Raw genomic sequence first — 16,248 nt, forward strand, 5'->3', positions numbered from 1 at the left:
CTTTACAAGTACAGGTTGTATTGGCCTTGCATCATAGTCAGTCCCATGAGCCAAGTCTCAGACAAGTACTCATAGACGTCACCCTAGGGCCATTGTCCTCCTATAATTTCGTCGATTGGCGAGGAGTATACTACCTGTGAAGCCGAGGGATGGCCCCTGCCCTCGTCCTCACCCATTCATGTATCACAGGCCCATATCCATACTTCTTGGATCCAATCCGGTCCGCCGGTGCTGCAACAGGACGATCACCTTCTTCATCCAAGTCAGGTGCATGCCATGGAAATCCGACTCCACGTTATGAGCAACCAAGATGACGATCAGGCCGCCCTGTAACAATGCCACAGCTCATATGCATGCAAAGCCCTTGCCGATGACAAGAGGTCAAGCATGCTCGAGAGGTATAAGAACAGAGCTTGCCCACAGGGTCAGGTTTCGAGTTCGAAGCATCAGAAGACTGAGGACATTGTTATCGTCAACGTGCAATATACAGGCAATCCCACAGAGCCCACCAAAACGCACACGATTGCAGGACGGTTTTCCTTTGCTAAACCAATGGCCACTGCTACTACCAGCAGCACCACTGCCGCTGCCACCGCCCCGAGCATTATCACGAGGCAACAACAACTTCAACAACTTCAACCGGTCCTGCGTACAGAACGCCTGGTGCTTCGGCCACTAGGGCCCGAGCACTTCGAATACACCAGGCAGCTTGACTTTGACCCAGACGTCATGCGATATGTGCTCACCGGGAAGCCACTTACACCAGAGCAGGCCGTTGAGGTGCACCAGTGGCTGATGGATGCAGCGAAGCCTGTCCCCGGCCTCGGCTGTTGGGTCGGGTTCATCGATGAAGACTTTGTCGGATGGTGGGTCCTTGCACCATCTCAGACAAACCTAGGAGAGGACGGACCGGCGAAATACAACCCTGAACGAGCAGAATTCGGATGGAGGCTCCTGCCTAGGTTTTGGCGAAAGGGGTATGCAAAGGAAGGGTCGCGCGAGCTGTTGAGGCACGCGTTCCAAGACCTTGGCCTGAACGAGGTCGCCGGGGACACGATGGCGATCAACGTGGCCTCTCGAGCCACGATGGCGTCCTGCGGTCTGAAACAGGTTCGGACTTTCTATAACCAGTATGATGATCCTATCCCCGGCATCGAAGAGGGCGAGGTGGAATATCGAATCACCAGGGATGAATGGCTGGCTCTGCAACGTCCTGTACACCGCCAGCTTGGTCACCTTTAGGCCTCAAGTTTTTCAGGCGGCTACCACTGACAAGCACCACGGTCGTCGTGGCGTCCAGATCTGAAGACCGAAGGGAATCGGAGAGACAAGAGCACGAGAGGACTTACTAAGAGACATGCCCCCGCCCCCCAAACAATCGCCAGAATAGCGGCTTGGTCACATCTACTGGCGGGTACAGTATCCATCAGAACTAATTGCTCACAATTGACCAAAACCCAGCCACTAGTAAGAAGTATTCTGATAGCCTGATACTCGCTGAAGACTTCACCAGTGTGTGGAGTTATTGAATGGGCCGCATTGACGTCTTTTCGTTCAAGGACATGTTGTATTCATAATGGCGAGATAGCCCCTTTCTGGAATGGCCTCCGTTCGTTCACCCGCCGAAAGCCGAAGGACTGACCTTCTCCGATACCCATCCGAAGAAGGGAGGGACACCTGTACATGTTTGTGCACTCGAATGCGAATCCACGGAGACGAGTCATTGCAGCAGCCAAGTCGCAGATCCCCGCTACCCTCACCACCATGGAAGAGGGCTGTCGTTACGAGTACATTTTTCCAGTTTTCAAGCAGGTATACCCAGGAACTAGGAGGGTCTTGCCAAGATAAGATCCAATCTAATCAAGAAATCAATACGCTGATTAGATTAGATTTCCCACTCGCCCAGTCGTCCTGAGCGCGGGTGCCCACTACAGCCCGCTCTTGGCCAGCGCCTATACTCCTTGGTGCATGAGTCTATGCCCGTAGGGATCTATAGTTCCACTGATGGAGGGTCGCAAACATCGAATCGTACGGCGTCCTGTATTGCAATACTAGTACAATACATCGCAATAGGACCCGCAAAACCGTGACGGGATCAACATCCTCCCCGCGACCGTGTATGTACTTCGGAGAAACCGCCTTTTTCTGTCTCTTATGCTCGTATCCCCCTACAGGCCTTTCTCGAACGTGGTGGTATTCGGGTTTCCAGCACACCACGCAGGTGCGAGAATCCTTGGGAACATCTTGGGTTAAAGACAAGCTTCGTTACATGGGCATCGAAGCATGTGGCATGAGCCACGGCGGAAGACACCCGAGGAGAGACGTACGAGTCCGAGTACCCAGACACACTCCTTGACTGAACCCTGAGGCCCCTGCCTCTTGGATATTTGCTCTCTCCACCTTCGGTTGCCCTCCCATGCCCTGGCCAGGCCAATGAGTGCAGAAGCACTGGGGAGCTCACTTGGAGGCCGACTTCGGTGGCACAATGGACCATGATAGCGGCAACAGGGTCCAACTCAGTCGTTACCAGTGGCAGACGGAACAACGTCTGTGATCGGACTAAGATATGACCCACGTGGGTGGTTTTTTTTTCCTCTGTTCTCTTCAGCTTCCGCCCTAGCAGAGATTATCTTATCATCGGAAGCTATATATCGCATGTCGGCTGGTCACTGGTCTTTTTGCTTCGTTGTGATCAGAAGAAGGGCGGCCCATCGTACACTGTACTGGCCAGTGGTCACGTACCAATAAGAGCTTGTATCTTTGCGTTTGAGCCTCAGGCCATCCTCTGCGCTGACAATGGCGATCTTGGACAAGATCCGTCACCTCGCCGGTGACAAGCAGTCTAGTGACGACACGCAAAGCCCTCCTGATGCAACGAGTTTCGACAATGGCCACCCTAGAGACAATAAGGAAGCCGAAGCGGGCTCTTCAGATGCATTCTCCCACGACAAAAGTCCCAGGGACACAACACCGGCGGAGGATGCACAACTGGGAGTCAAGAAGATTGAGGCAGTGACGTTGGCCTGGTCCAAGACGGCGCTGGCTACCATCTTGATACTGTATGTTCTCTGGAAATGCCCCTGGTGTTTCTTCGGTTTTTGTTTGTGCCGTGTCTGGTCTGACAAGATCCCCTAACAACAGCATCTGGCTCTTGACTCTAGTCAACAACTTCAAATCGACCATTGTTCTCAGCTTGACCCCCTTCGCCACGAGTGATTGGCAGTCACACTCCCTCCTGACGGTGATTGGCATAGTGTCCAACGCCATGACAGCGGCGGTTTATATCCCTACGGCCAAGATGCTGGACGTCTGGGGACGAGCCGAAGGCTTCTTGCTCATGCTTGGGCTGTGTATTTTGGGCCTGATTCTCATGGCTTCGTCGGCGAATCTTTCCACCTATTGTGCCGCTCAGGTCAGTGCGGTCACACCCTGCTTCACCTCACACCGTCTACCTCTTGCCCCTTTGGCTTTGCAAACACTGGACTCGGAGGATGTGTGCTGACCCAACCACGAATAACAGGTCTTTTACTCTGTTGGCTTTGGAGGGCTCTCGTACAGCTGGAACGTTCTTGCCGCCGACGTTACCAACCTCCGCAATCGAGGGCTGGCGTTCGCATTCACCTCATCTCCAGCTGTGATTACGGCGTTTGCGGGATCCAAGGCCGCCGAAGGCTTTCTCAACAACGTATCTTGGCAATGGGGCATGGGGTGCTGGGCCATCGTCCTACCGTGTGTCGGGCTGCCATTGTATGTGATCCTGAGGCACAATCTGCGCAAGGCCGAGAAGAAAGGGATCATCGTCCGCGAGAAAAGCGGGCGGACCTGGCCGCAGCAAATCCAATATGTCCTCATGGAATTTGACCGTGAGTACTGATGTCCCCTTCGCTTCTCCCGCAGCCTGGCCATCTCTCGCAGAACTCCCTGGGTTCCGTTTCCCGGAGCCATTCTCCTGGTTTGCTTTTTTACGACTTCTGACTTTCGAAACAGTACCGGGCGTGATATTGTTCGCCGGTGGCATGACGGTGTTCCTGCTTCCATTCACGCTCGCCAGCAGGGCCCCTCACGGCTGGAAAACCGACTACATCATCGCCATGATCGTAGTCGGCTTCGTCGTGCTGGTGTTCTTCGTGCTGTACCAGGTCTACTTGGCGCCCACACCGTTTCTCAAGTCTCAGTTCCTCTTGAACCGGACCGTGCTCGGCGCATGCCTCCTCAACATGACTTACCAGATCTCTTACTATTGCTACGCGAGCTACCTCTCGTCCTTCCTCATGGTGGTGTACAACCTCACACAGTCCGAGGCCGGATACGTCGCCAATACGTTCAGCGCCGTGTCGTTTCTGTGCCTGTTCGTCACGGGCTGGATCATCCGCGTCACGGGACGGTTCAAGTGGATTCTCTGGATCTGCGTGCCGCTGTACATCTTCGGCGTCGGCCTGATGATCCATTTCCGCCAGCCCAATGGGTACATCGGCTACATTGTCATGTGCGAGATCTTCTTCTCCGTGGCGGGGTGCGTCTTCATCCTGTGCGTGCAGCTGGCTGTCCTCGCCACCGTCGACCACCAGTACGTCGCCGCGGTTTTGTCGACACTGTTCGTGAGCGGCACCATCGGCGGAGCCATCGGGGACGCCATCTCGGGCGCCATCTGGACGAACACGTTCGAAAGTGCCCTCGAGCGCAATCTGCCCGCGTCCGCCCTGCCCGACCTCATCTCCATCTACGGCAGCTTGGTGGTCCAGCTCTCGTATCCAGTCGGAACCCCCGAGAGACTGGCCATACAAAAGTCGTACGGTTATGCCCAGGTCCGCATGCTCGCTGCGTCTTGCGCCATTATGGGCTTGGGTTTCGTGTGGGTGGCCATGATAAAGAATTTGAACGTCAAGAAGATGACGCAGACAAAGGGCAACGTGTTGTAAGGAAAAGGAGGGTTGATCGGCGGCATCACCTTTGTCAAATGTCCAGTCTGCCGGTGCTATACAAGTCGACCCATTATTTGTAATGGGCAGTCGGGCACTTGTGAATTAGATGATTGAGATCTTGGGCATGCAGGGACTTGATCCAAAAGACCATGATTTTGCCAAATAAGATTCTTCACTCCGATTAGGTGATCGTGCGAGGTTGTAAATCGACGGCACAGTGCACACTCCAGACCGAGGCTGTTGTACAGAGGGAGTATGAGATATCAAACACGTAGGCTGACCTGACTTAATGGAGCTCGGAAGAGCAGGATCCTGGCGCGATTGTTGGAGAGTCGGGGGCCGGGTGACGGGACTGTGCTCAGTGGTGATCCTCACTGGCAACATGATATACGTCCAGCGGCATAGCTTTGGAACTCCTTTCACAGACTGGAACTTGTTCAGTACGTGCGGATGATTCGCAGCTAGACACACCCTGTGCGCACACTGCTACAATTTCTTCTCGACTGAATTCTTCTTCTCGAGAGCGTAGACTATAACTTGCTGGACAACGGTGCGGCACTGTCTTGAGGTGTGACATCACCTCCGTAGTGGCCCAGAAAATCTGTGGCGCTCATCTTACCCAACCGACCTTCACTGCAAGCAAACTCCTGGAGTGGGAACCAGTCACGGACTTCAGAGTCTCGACCCAGGATCATGTGTGCCAACGCCTTCCCACTGAGCCAGCTGTGGACCATACCGTATCCGTTGAACCCGGCAGCAATCCACTCGCCGCCCTGGTCAAGACGGCATTCATCTCTCGTCGAGACCTGTCTCGGCGCTCGGCCTACGATGGGTAAGCCGTCCATGGTGAAGCCCATGATCCCCGTCCACTTTTTGGCGATCCGAACACCCGTGCCGCCGATAAAGGCCTTCCCTGCGGCGGTGGCGAGATGGTTCAAACATTGCGGCGAGAGCTGGCTGTCGTCCGGGTTGCCGATTTCCTGGTCGTTCTCGAGACCGGAGTGGAAGGCGCCTCCGCCAAAGTAGAGACTCCCATCCGCAGCAGGCGACTGACAGATGTAGTCGAACCCCCGGTCCCAGATCGCGCTCCACGAATATTTGGCGCCGTATCGGGGGAAGTCGTCCGGTACAGACTGTACGGTCATTTGACCGCGGAGCGGGCAGACTTTGCCTCTCAGGCCGGGCATCAGGTGAGCGACAAAGCCGTTGGTGCAGTGAACGACATGCTTGGTCTGGATTTGTCCTCTCGCCGTCTGCACGGAGTACGGGTACCGAGATCCCGGCTGTTCACTGATCGAAAGGGCGGGCGTGTGCGTCTCCAGGCTGATAGCCTCCTTCTGCAAAAGCCCTGCTGTAACGGCCCCGAGGAACCGATATGGCCAGGCGGCTCCTGCGCGCCCTGAGATGCAGCCAACACATGTCTCTGCCAATCCTAAGTTCTGGGAAGTATCAGTCAGTCCGAGCTGCGCTCATTGTCATAGTCAACATCGTCTTCATCACCAGCACCGCCAGCGTCCTACTCCGTCGTGACTAACGACTAACACCGACGAACATCTGGAAATGTTTACATACCTTCAGGTCCGAGGGGTCTTCGTGCACGACCCACTGTCCCTGTTCCTCAGGCATGTCATCGAGAAACTCTTTAAGCTTCTTCTTGTCCTGAATCCATACGTCACGGTCATAGCAAGCTATGAGTGTCTCCACTTGTCGCACCAAGCCTGCCTTGCCAGCCTCTCCCAATGCAGCCGCCTCGCTCAGCAGAGCCGGGAGATGAGACAGTCGAAAACGAGAGATCTTGATGGCGCTCTCCCGACCTAACGCCCTCTTGATGTCGCCGTAGTCCTTCCAGGGGACGGCTTTGATGTGGCCTCCGTTCCGGCCCGTGGCACCAGACGTCAGATCCCTGGCTTCGAGGATCACAATTTTGAGGTCGGGCGCGATACGCGACAGGTGTAACGCCGTGCTTATGCCTGTGATACCGGAGCCCAAGATCACGACGTCCGCAGTCTTGGCTAGAGCGGGCGACTGGTGGTGAGCATGCGGAACTACTGGTTCCAACCAGAATGGAGTGGTTGCATTGTCGACAGGCAGACCAGGATCCCGCTGGATTTTCTGCAGAAGTCGCTGAATATGAGGTGGTTGGGTGTATGCCGATGATGAAGGCATCTTAGATGGCTCTTACCGAATATGCCGTGTGTAGATCTACAGCTGGAGTCGGTCGACCTGGATGGACCAGGGGAACTCGATTAAATGCTCTGCCCTATGAAAGACCAGCGCCCTGGTGCAAGTTGCACACGGAGATGCGCGATTTTTATAGTTCAGTCGGTGCCCTCGGTGGCCGGCAGCATCGCTGTACCATCGGATGATTTGTTTGTCAGATAGATACTGAGCAGGCGCAAATATTGCTCGCAGTGCTCTTCAGCAGATGACCATGACACTGACATTGCTTTGTCAAGGCCAATGGAACACAGTTATGCCATGTCTTGTTCTGGATGTAGGTGGCAGTGAGGGAAGAATCCGGCGAGAACGATGTGCGGGTTTCTTTCCCCGATTAGGCTCGGCAGCTAGCACTTACAGAGTAGCAGAGTACGGGGGGTGGTGCCGCAAGAATCGTATGGAAGATTTTCTCTCGTCGACTTGCATACCAATACGCGTGGTTTCATCAGCCAAAGGTCATGCACATCGCACAGCGCTCTTCGACGCCTGCAACTAACATGGATGGCATCGGAAGATTTTATCACTGGTGTTGCGTCACTGGGTTCAACGCACCGTACTAACTCACGTGCAGCTACGTGCGAGCATTTGGGCCGTAGGTGCGCATTTTGCTCACGTGACCGCCGTCGATCACGTGTTGTGATTACTAGTATCTATAGGTAGGCCGGTTCAAAGATTCATCGACGAAATCTGCATTTTGCGGCCGGATGAATCGCATGAACAAAGCTCTCCCGAAAAGTTAACATTGCCAGATCGGCCGAGTCAAATTCGTTGAAGTGATCGCCGCTGGGATGATCCATTGATCATCAATGCAATGCGCGGTCCATCGTGGGGAGCAAAACGATCTTTCGATCCGCGATGCCCACCCGAAAGTCAAGGTGAGAAGAAATGGCCCCCAGAAGACAACAAACAAAAAAAGCCAAAAGAACACGAAAAGACGCGCAGCAGCGTCGAAAAGTGCTTGGAAGAAGTTGATTGGCCTGGGATCGTGACTTCGGGCCGGACTTTTCTCCCGAGACTTGTTTGTTGACGTTTTCCTGGACACGGTATTGATCAACAAGAGGATTTTCCCTGTTGGCTTAACATCGATACGCGATCTCGATCTTACCAACAGAAGCGACAACTAAATAGATATACGCAAAATCGATGACGACTTTCTAAGTCGGTGATCAGGTTTCAACCATGGACAGTACATGTAAACAACAGAACTATCAGTGCCCACAACCTTCAAGTCCAACCTGGAACACGCCACTGACGATATGAGGATGAGCGTGAGCGTGAGCACGAGCAGTATGGGTACTTGTCCGTGAGATTTGCTGTGGCTGAAAAGCTTGACTGCAAATTACAAACTCACACCACTGATACCCAATTGAACATGGCGCGGGGGTTGTGGTGTACCTGGTACTTTGGTGGTGGTGGTGGCACGAAGAGGCTCTTTTTTTTGCTGTTCCACCTTTCAGCTGTCTTGATGTCGATTGTCAAAAAGAAAGTGTGCGCGCACACACGTCCAGGTACACGTACATGTACCCATACGCCTATGCTTGTAGCACCCAAATGATCCTTGAAGCTGGTGCAGTTACTTGCTAAAACTTGTGCTCATTAACCGGTGTACAAGTGTATAACACTATGGACAGGACTACTAACTAGGTCGGCTAGGTTGTCTTTCACGTATTACCATCAAGAGTAATGCCGTGATTTATGGATTCGCCAACATGGGCAGTTGATTCAGGAACTTTTTCTCCTCAATCTCGCCGAGCACCCATCTTGCCAGACTGCCTCTGCTGAGATCAAAGCTTCCGGCATAGTCATGATCAAGAAGCCCTGCAACCACCTTGGCACGCAGATCCCCCTGCGTCAGATGCGGTACACGAAACACCGTCCATGCTTCGATCGCGGCGCTCGTCGGCGTCGCAGGATTACTGCTGTCGCTGGCATTGTCACCAGAGGCAGCTGCAGATCCAGCGTCAATGACGGCCCGTGCTATGCCTTTCATCTCCGCGTTGCCCTGGGGCGCCAGCAGGATCGGCATGCACGTATACAGCCACCATTTCCACGGGATGCTCTTGCGCTCCACGTCGTGAGAGAGGGCCGACGGAGTGCTGAGGGCCAGGATGCGCGGGACCCGCGACGCCTTCATCGCCGGTATGATGGTCGTGGAAAAGGCATCGGCGATCGGGTGTGACTTGTCGCGTGTGAAGACTGCTTTGAGCGAGACGTAGCTGCCCAGGAACGAAACGACGACGGACACGGGTGGGAATTGGAAGGATGGCGATTCGCCGCTTGCTGACGTTGACATTGCCTTTTGCATTGCCTGTTTGTCGTCGAGTTGCCCTTCAATGATCCTGGTTGGGGGGTTGAATGCGCACGCAGGTAGTTTGGATCTCGAGCCCGGCCGAACGTACAGCGTCAACTTGGGTTTACGTGTCAATTCTTCAACGGCCTCGATGAAAGCTACGCCGGACGCACCGGTCGCGCCGAGGACAAGGATATGTTCGTTTTCCATTTGTCGACTTAACAAGGCGTTGGAGAGCTGGAACTTGTTTTCTTTCTCTTCTTGGGAGACTTATGCCATGAAACTTGACAATCTTCTCGAGAATGGGGCCCATAGATCAGATTACATGATGTGATGCACAGAAGTATATATATATTTACCCTGCTGTTAGTTAGTTCTCTTCGCGGGCGATTGAGCAAGACATGTTTATTTCTCAGCCTTGTGTTAATTCGTCCGCGTCGGCATTTTTGCTCTCCGATCTCGAGTCAGGGAAAACATTGCGGAGAGAGATGATAGGATCTTCAGCAAAATCTCAAAGCAATCTGGGTGATATCTACGAAGATATTCAGGAATGCGTAGACGAAACGTAAGGCATGGAATTTCGAAGTCCTGAACGCGTCGAATGTTGATGGTAGTAACTAAAGGTGACTTGACGAGTTGTTGAATATTTTTTTTAGTTTGCGTAGTGGACTGGGAAACTCGACGAAATATATTCTCACACACATACACCTCGTCCCGCCGGCTACTGTAAGGCAAACTTGATAACTACAGAAGTAACTCTGGAGTACATCTTCCTCGAGCCATTTCTCTGTGTATTTCTCCTTGTATGATCTTTGCGGTCCGAAGGACGAAATCGAAATCGAAATCGACAAAGGGTCGTTGACTCGCACCCTGCTGCCCGCACATGGTGACTATCCGAGGAACGCTGTACGCGCACACAGGCTGCGGTGGCATCAATGTACGATTCTCTGTTCGTTTCCAAACGTCAAGTCCACAGCCAACGCATCAGTCCAACGTAAGGAGAAGGAGTAGATCAACCAACTCAACCGATCGATCGATTGACGCTGACCGCCCAACTCGATCCCCCGTAGTACTCCATCTGCACGACCTCCTCTTTTCTTCCTAGCAGGGACATTGCTCCGTTGCCATCTTGACCGACAGGCCCCATGCCTGAGTCCCGGTCCAAGCAAGTCTCAGTCCAAATCACCAAGCGACACACCGGAGGCCGTAAACGGTGGTGACGATGCATGCCATCATGAGCCCCCGACATCATCGTACAATGTACCCGGGGGGGGGGGGGGGGAGGGAGTACGGGATACGTGGGTAACTAACTAGTGCAACTGTACCTCGTTCCTCTTCCTCCTCCTCCTCCTCCTCAATGCTCGCCTTCGCTGGAAGCAAGCCATCCAGGCGTGGTCCTCAGCATTGCCTACCTACGTACCTAAGGCGAATTCCACGGCATGCCAGTCGTGACACTTGTAGTCCAGTTATGGTACGGATGCCGACCACCCGTAGATAGTACAACTCGGCACGTTCGAGTAACACAAAATGGAGGGGACTATAACTTAACAACAGTTGACACCTGCGGGTTTCCGCAGGTCAAACTCAAACGACACGATAACTAGATACCTGCCTAGACGTGGCATGCAAACACAAACACAGACACAAATGCAAATGCAGACACACTTCTCCATCTGCAGTACCCAGAGCAAGCTGAGCACGAGTACCTATAGCGACGGTACCGCCTCTTAGAATAGTTACGGAGTTCACATGCGCAGAACCCAATCTAACGTACGCATGCGAGAAAAAGAGATTTTCAAGGGTATAGTATTCAAAACACCTAGACATAGATAACAACCTCTCTACACACAAGAATGCCAAAAAGGTGTGATCCATGTCCAACACGTCCTCAAACTTTTGACAAATGAGATTGTAAGAAATTTTGCCAAATGGCAACAAGAGAGATTGGTGAAATATAATGGATCCAGCGAAGATTTGTCCAAAGGCGTGAATGGCCATGCCTGGCGTCTTGTTGGTGTTGTCGTCGCGAAAATACTAGGATGCGTTTTGTTAAAGGGAGGCTTCTCCCATACCAACACAACACCCCACACCACACTGCATCACTTGCGAAACTCCGTCGTCGTCGGCTTTGTCTTTGGGACGATGGAATGTCCCAAAAATGATGCAGCAGCAAGACACCGCTATTCGAAACCATTAGCTGCTGCCAGTGCCACCTATTACCAGTCCCCCTTCATCAATTGTTCGAGCACTCTGGGGGTCTCATGACCAGGTGACGGCGAGAGTAGCAGAGGTGCCCATACCACCGCATCCACCCGATGGTGCTCCAGCGTAGGTGCCAAAGTTCGCACCGGGTTGGGATCCGGTGGCACAGTTCTGGAGGACATAACCAGTCGTGCAGACGTTTCCGCTTGCGCAGACGAAAACGCACGTGTCCATGTTCGAGGTGCAAGATGGCCCAACGATGCTGAGGCTGTGTCCGCTCATGTTGACTTCGCGCGAAACGTCGACTACACCATACTCGCCAAAGGTGAATTCCATCCAGGTGTTGCTGGCTTGGCCGTTGACAAGCTGAGTGTCCGAGTAGATGGCGGTGCAAGCGCCCGAGGCGCCATCACCAAAGGACACGGTCAAGGTCGAGTTGGCCGGGAGGGAAGCGGTGATGGTGGGCTGAACGGCGTTGATCCAGGAGCCAGCGACACCCCAGCAGACCAGGACCAAGTCTTCACCAGCTTCGTTCGCGAAGTTGGCCTTCCATTGGCCGTCGCCATTGAGCCAGGCTTGTCCGTTGGCAACGGCCGAGTTGACACCCAGGCTTGCGACACCGAGGCTTGTAAGCTTGCTGGCGTCGGCGTCACTGAGGGCAGTGGCACGCTTTCTATTTTCGGGTTGGGTCAGTATACCTTGTGTAACCATGGAGGAATTTCGAGCCATCTTACTGTTCGACGTGGTTGTGCTTGCGGGCGTGGCTGTGGACTGCGGAGTGCTGGTGCGCGATGCTGGCAGCGTACGCCTCGCCAGCTGCAAGGGTGGCCAGCACCAAGGTTTTCATTGAGAAGTGCATCTTGACTGTGTGCTTGTGGTGTATGCTGAGATATAACTCTTGTGGCTTGGGGTAGCTGTCTGGGAGAAGTTCGACTTCTGAGAGCTTGTAAAGGAGTGCGATTGGGACGATCTCAGATCGAGTCTCTGTAATGACTGAACGAGGCAAGAGAGCGACAAAAGCGAGGGCGAGGGAGGGTTTCGCGTAAAGGAGTGAACGCGAGCGTAGACTGGTACTGCTGGGGAAAGAGAGCGGACGACGTCGTAAAGAGACGTCTGAGCAATATACTCAATCCAGCGGTGCGTGGACAGCGAACTTGGCAGAATGGAAAGAGAGGAAAGTCAGGAAGAGGCCCATTCCGTACGCAACACAACACGAGAGAAGAGGCCCAGGAGATACGGCCCCATGCACCCAGGGCATTTTGGAGCACAGGGAGCCAATGGCCACCAAGGGCCGGGGATGACCCCCGATTGTTAGCCATCGCCGTGGCGTGCGACCGCCCCAGAACACCCCTGTCAATGTCTGGGTCAATGGGCTCTTTAGCCTTTGAGTTCGCTCGAGTGAAACGCTCTAGCTCCAGCCAATTTCCAGGCGCTTGACGAATGGTATGGGTTCCTTCATTCGCGTACCTGGCGCCAGCTCAAGCTTAACCATCGCTACGTCAAACGGCGTCGTAGATCGAACTTGCAGGTGCACAGCTCATTTCGGCGCCTGGCACATTTTGACAGGAAGAAGGGGGCTGGACCCCAAGAGGAAATGCCTTGTTGCTGTCTTGTCAACTCCTGGAATGTGGCATCGTACGCGTTGCCAATCTGGCCACCCAGAAAAAAAAGGTTTGTTCGGACTGCGTGGCTCTCAGGTACCGTCCAATCGTGACGAGGTGCCCCTGGGCCTGTGCTCCCAGCACCCGGTGACCCAGTCCACAGTCGAAAAACGCCCGACAAAAACTTCCAAGCCGGGCCAGAGACACAGCAGGTGGACCAGACGCAGCACACGCATACCGGATACTCGTAGTGATGACAATGACGCATCAGTATGCATTCTGCAGCCGAAATCCCAAGAGAAGGCTATAAGGCACCCTTGCCTGCGCATTGCACTAATATCTGCCCTTGCCATCCTTTCCGTCCAATCAAATGAAGATCGCAGCGCCTCTTTGGCCATCCGGCATCTTATAGTCGGGATATGCCTGGTTGACTGCACAAACTTCGCAGACATGTTCTGAAAAGTTCGCAATGGACTCGACTTCCGATCTGATGCAGATTTCTCGTTGCAGTATGGATGATAATGCATGCATCCGGACCACATGTCCAGGAGAGGTTGTCGAAGACGACGATGATTATTCGCAGAGCAACAAAAAGCATGTCGCCCAGGAGTGAAAATCCACACCGTTTCGCGCAAGTCAATTCAATGGATATTTCAACCGTTTTGCTCCAAGTCGAACAACCCCGAGTTGATTCGACGTCGATCTTTTCTAGTCTAGGCGCCCGAACGCTTTCATCGACACGTTGAGAAGAAAACGCATCGATGCATCTGCGGAATACAAGAATTCTCTCTGTCGCAAATGGCTGCAAAGGGAAAGGCGCTATCTGGAACGTCTCGGTGGAGCTCCTTTGCAACTTCTGGTGGCGCGCGAGAATCGCCGAATTATACTTGCGTTTCTCAACGGTCCATGTTACAATGCCGTGGCACGGTGGCACCCACATAATTGTGAATGATGGACAAGAGGTAGAATTTTCAACAGAATTCCTATATCCATAGGCAGGAACCAGATGGGACGGGTGGGTTTCCCTTGCATCGTGAGAACTGGGATGCATTCTGCGTGTCCGAACGGGCTGGCTTCGGCCACTGCCAAGGCTCGGCCCAGCAATGTGTCTTCCAGGTACAATCCGTCGCCGATTGGGTACCGAATTATGTGGTGGAGGTGGTGGATATGTGTATTCCTTATCATGGCGCCAGCTCTTTGATACGAAGAAAACCCTCTCGAGGCTGCCACCCGAAGGCATTTGCATGCTTCGAGCTGGTGGCTAACCGTCGACCAGTAATATTCCTTGCGCAAAGAAACTTCAATGGCTCCTCCATCGGGCGCTTCCACCTGACAACGGTGCATCGCTATTCCGCCATCGACGCTGCCCTGTACGGTCCGTCGATAAGTAAAAACTATGTCAGTGACCTCGTGGTTCTCCGGAGGGCCTCCGCACTGGTGCCTACTGCACTTGCGCTAGTGATCGTCGTTCAGAAGACTGCGCTGAGCTGTTGCAACCTTCAGGGTCTGCCCGAACTTCCTCCCACGTTGCTCGTCGGGATAACGCTTGGACACCCTTGCATGACAACGGTGCTACTCCATTAACTCACTGCATTTGTAGAGGCGGAGTTGCCTTGTCCCAGCCCATAGGTCGCTTGAGATCTCCATCACTCGGGAAAAGATGACAAAAAGTTCGCTGAACGCCCTCGTGGACTCGTCGCAACAAGGATGGTGGACTTCCGGAATGTTTTCTCGTTCTGCAAGATACGCCGTCCACTACATATCTCAAAAAACTTCACTATGCAACTTGGCTTCTTGCCTAGCCGACATGTGAAGAACGGTTGTCGGAAGTGGAAATCGGGAACGAAGAGAGCGACGAGGAGGATCCAGCATGAAGAATTTGAGTCTCGTACGCGACGTCCCATACAAGGGGAAGGTCTTGGAGTGTGCTATTGATGTTGACTCGCCATCGATATCGACATTTGCGTGGTGATAATATTATTGAGGCGATGTGACTATCATCATAGGCGTGTACCTTGTACTTGCCCCTTCCTTTGAGAGACACATGTGCATCCAAGGGCCAGAGGAGGAGAGAGAAGCTTCCTCCAAAGCAAGTGAGTGAGCCAAAGGCTAATTCGATACCCAATCATGCGTGTCCGGTCTGTCGTGTCGCAAGTTTTCAATGTGTGAATGAACAGATGGCAAGTACCTTGTCGTGCGACCTGAAGCAAGCAGCCGATGGATCGCCGCATTTATGTTTCCCCGTTCCGTTGCTTACATAACCATGAGTTTTCCGCCAACGCGCCCTCACACGCCCATCATTGCAGTCACTCAAGCCACGGATCAGCCCCTGATGCCCCCCTAGTGCACACTCTAATCTCAGATCTGAATCTGCGTCCACTTCGATGGAGTCCGCGGTTTGACGCGGTGCGAATCTGGCGAGATTAGCATTGCGTAGAGAAGCACCAGGGGCCACGAGGTCTTTCTTGCCCAGGTTGCTAGGTAACATGCTACGGGGTACTTCATCTCCTTAGACCTACAGTTTACAGACCATGGTACGAACGCAGAAGAGTCTTCACGCCTCATACCAAGAGTCGACAATTCGCAATCTGACTAGGTCAAATGGTCCAAGAGCGTCCGGCACTGCGTCCGCTTTGTCGAACAAACCTCCCTCCCGAAATGACTAGCCAACGACAAAGCGGTCGTCCATCATTCTCGGAATGTCAAATCTGTGGTAGCTTCGCCTCTTCGTCTTCTGCATTAGGATCTTCGGCAGACGTCGAGCACTTTTTCTTGCTGAAATCATCGAATCTGTCGTTAATCATTGCAAATCGAGAAAGCCTAAAGAGCTATAGATCAAAGGGACGCCTTCCACCAGGCCAACGGGCGGTTTCCCCTCTTCATGGTGTCTACAAAGATCTTGTAGTACACGAAATGACGTCCGTACACAGAGGTCATAAGTCTCCTAGAATCCAATGGTGCCCCGTATCCACCATAGCTCCAGTGCCTTGAAAATGCGCAGAGGCTTCTCTACCTT

The 16,248-nt window shown here is 53.3% G+C and overlaps 5 protein-coding genes across 5 annotated transcripts; 2 read left to right on the forward strand and 3 right to left on the reverse strand.

Annotated features, from left to right (window-relative positions):
* Nucleotides 1-552: 552 nt before the first annotated feature.
* On the forward strand, nt 553-1,242 carry PV08_09780 (uncharacterized protein; the record flags this gene model as incomplete). Its single annotated transcript, XM_016384096.1, has 1 exon — nt 553-1,242. One exon carries the CDS (start codon nt 553-555, stop codon nt 1,240-1,242), a length of 690 nt encoding a protein of 229 aa, XP_016232719.1.
* Nucleotides 1,243-2,796: 1,554 nt separating this feature from the next.
* Nucleotides 2,797-4,919, forward strand: PV08_09781 (uncharacterized protein; the record flags this gene model as incomplete). The annotated part of the gene is made up of 4 exons (XM_016384097.1): nt 2,797-3,059; nt 3,142-3,412; nt 3,521-3,863; nt 3,988-4,919. 4 exons carry the CDS (start codon nt 2,797-2,799, stop codon nt 4,917-4,919), a joined length of 1,809 nt encoding a protein of 602 aa, XP_016232720.1.
* Nucleotides 4,920-5,452: 533 nt separating this feature from the next.
* PV08_09782 (uncharacterized protein) lies at nt 5,453-7,088 on the reverse strand (the record flags this gene model as incomplete). The annotated part of the gene is made up of 2 exons (XM_016384098.1): nt 5,453-6,361; nt 6,495-7,088. 2 exons carry the CDS (start codon nt 7,086-7,088, stop codon nt 5,453-5,455), a joined length of 1,503 nt encoding a protein of 500 aa, XP_016232721.1.
* A 1,744-nt stretch (nt 7,089-8,832) lies between these two features.
* Nucleotides 8,833-9,639, reverse strand: PV08_09783 (uncharacterized protein; the record flags this gene model as incomplete). The annotated part of the gene is made up of 1 exon (XM_016384099.1): nt 8,833-9,639. One exon carries the CDS (start codon nt 9,637-9,639, stop codon nt 8,833-8,835), a length of 807 nt encoding a protein of 268 aa, XP_016232722.1.
* A 2,049-nt stretch (nt 9,640-11,688) lies between these two features.
* PV08_09784 (uncharacterized protein) lies at nt 11,689-12,490 on the reverse strand (the record flags this gene model as incomplete). The annotated part of the gene is made up of 2 exons (XM_016384100.1): nt 11,689-12,304; nt 12,366-12,490. The coding sequence occupies 2 exons, from the start codon at nt 12,488-12,490 to the stop codon at nt 11,689-11,691; spliced, it is 741 nt and encodes a 246-aa protein (XP_016232723.1).
* Between the last annotated feature and the right edge of the window lie 3,758 nt (nt 12,491-16,248).

The sequence above is a fragment of the Exophiala spinifera genome, assembly GCF_000836115.1.
Source record: "Exophiala spinifera strain CBS 89968 unplaced genomic scaffold supercont1.7, whole genome shotgun sequence".
Classification (NCBI taxonomy): domain Eukaryota; kingdom Fungi; phylum Ascomycota; class Eurotiomycetes; order Chaetothyriales; family Herpotrichiellaceae; genus Exophiala; species Exophiala spinifera.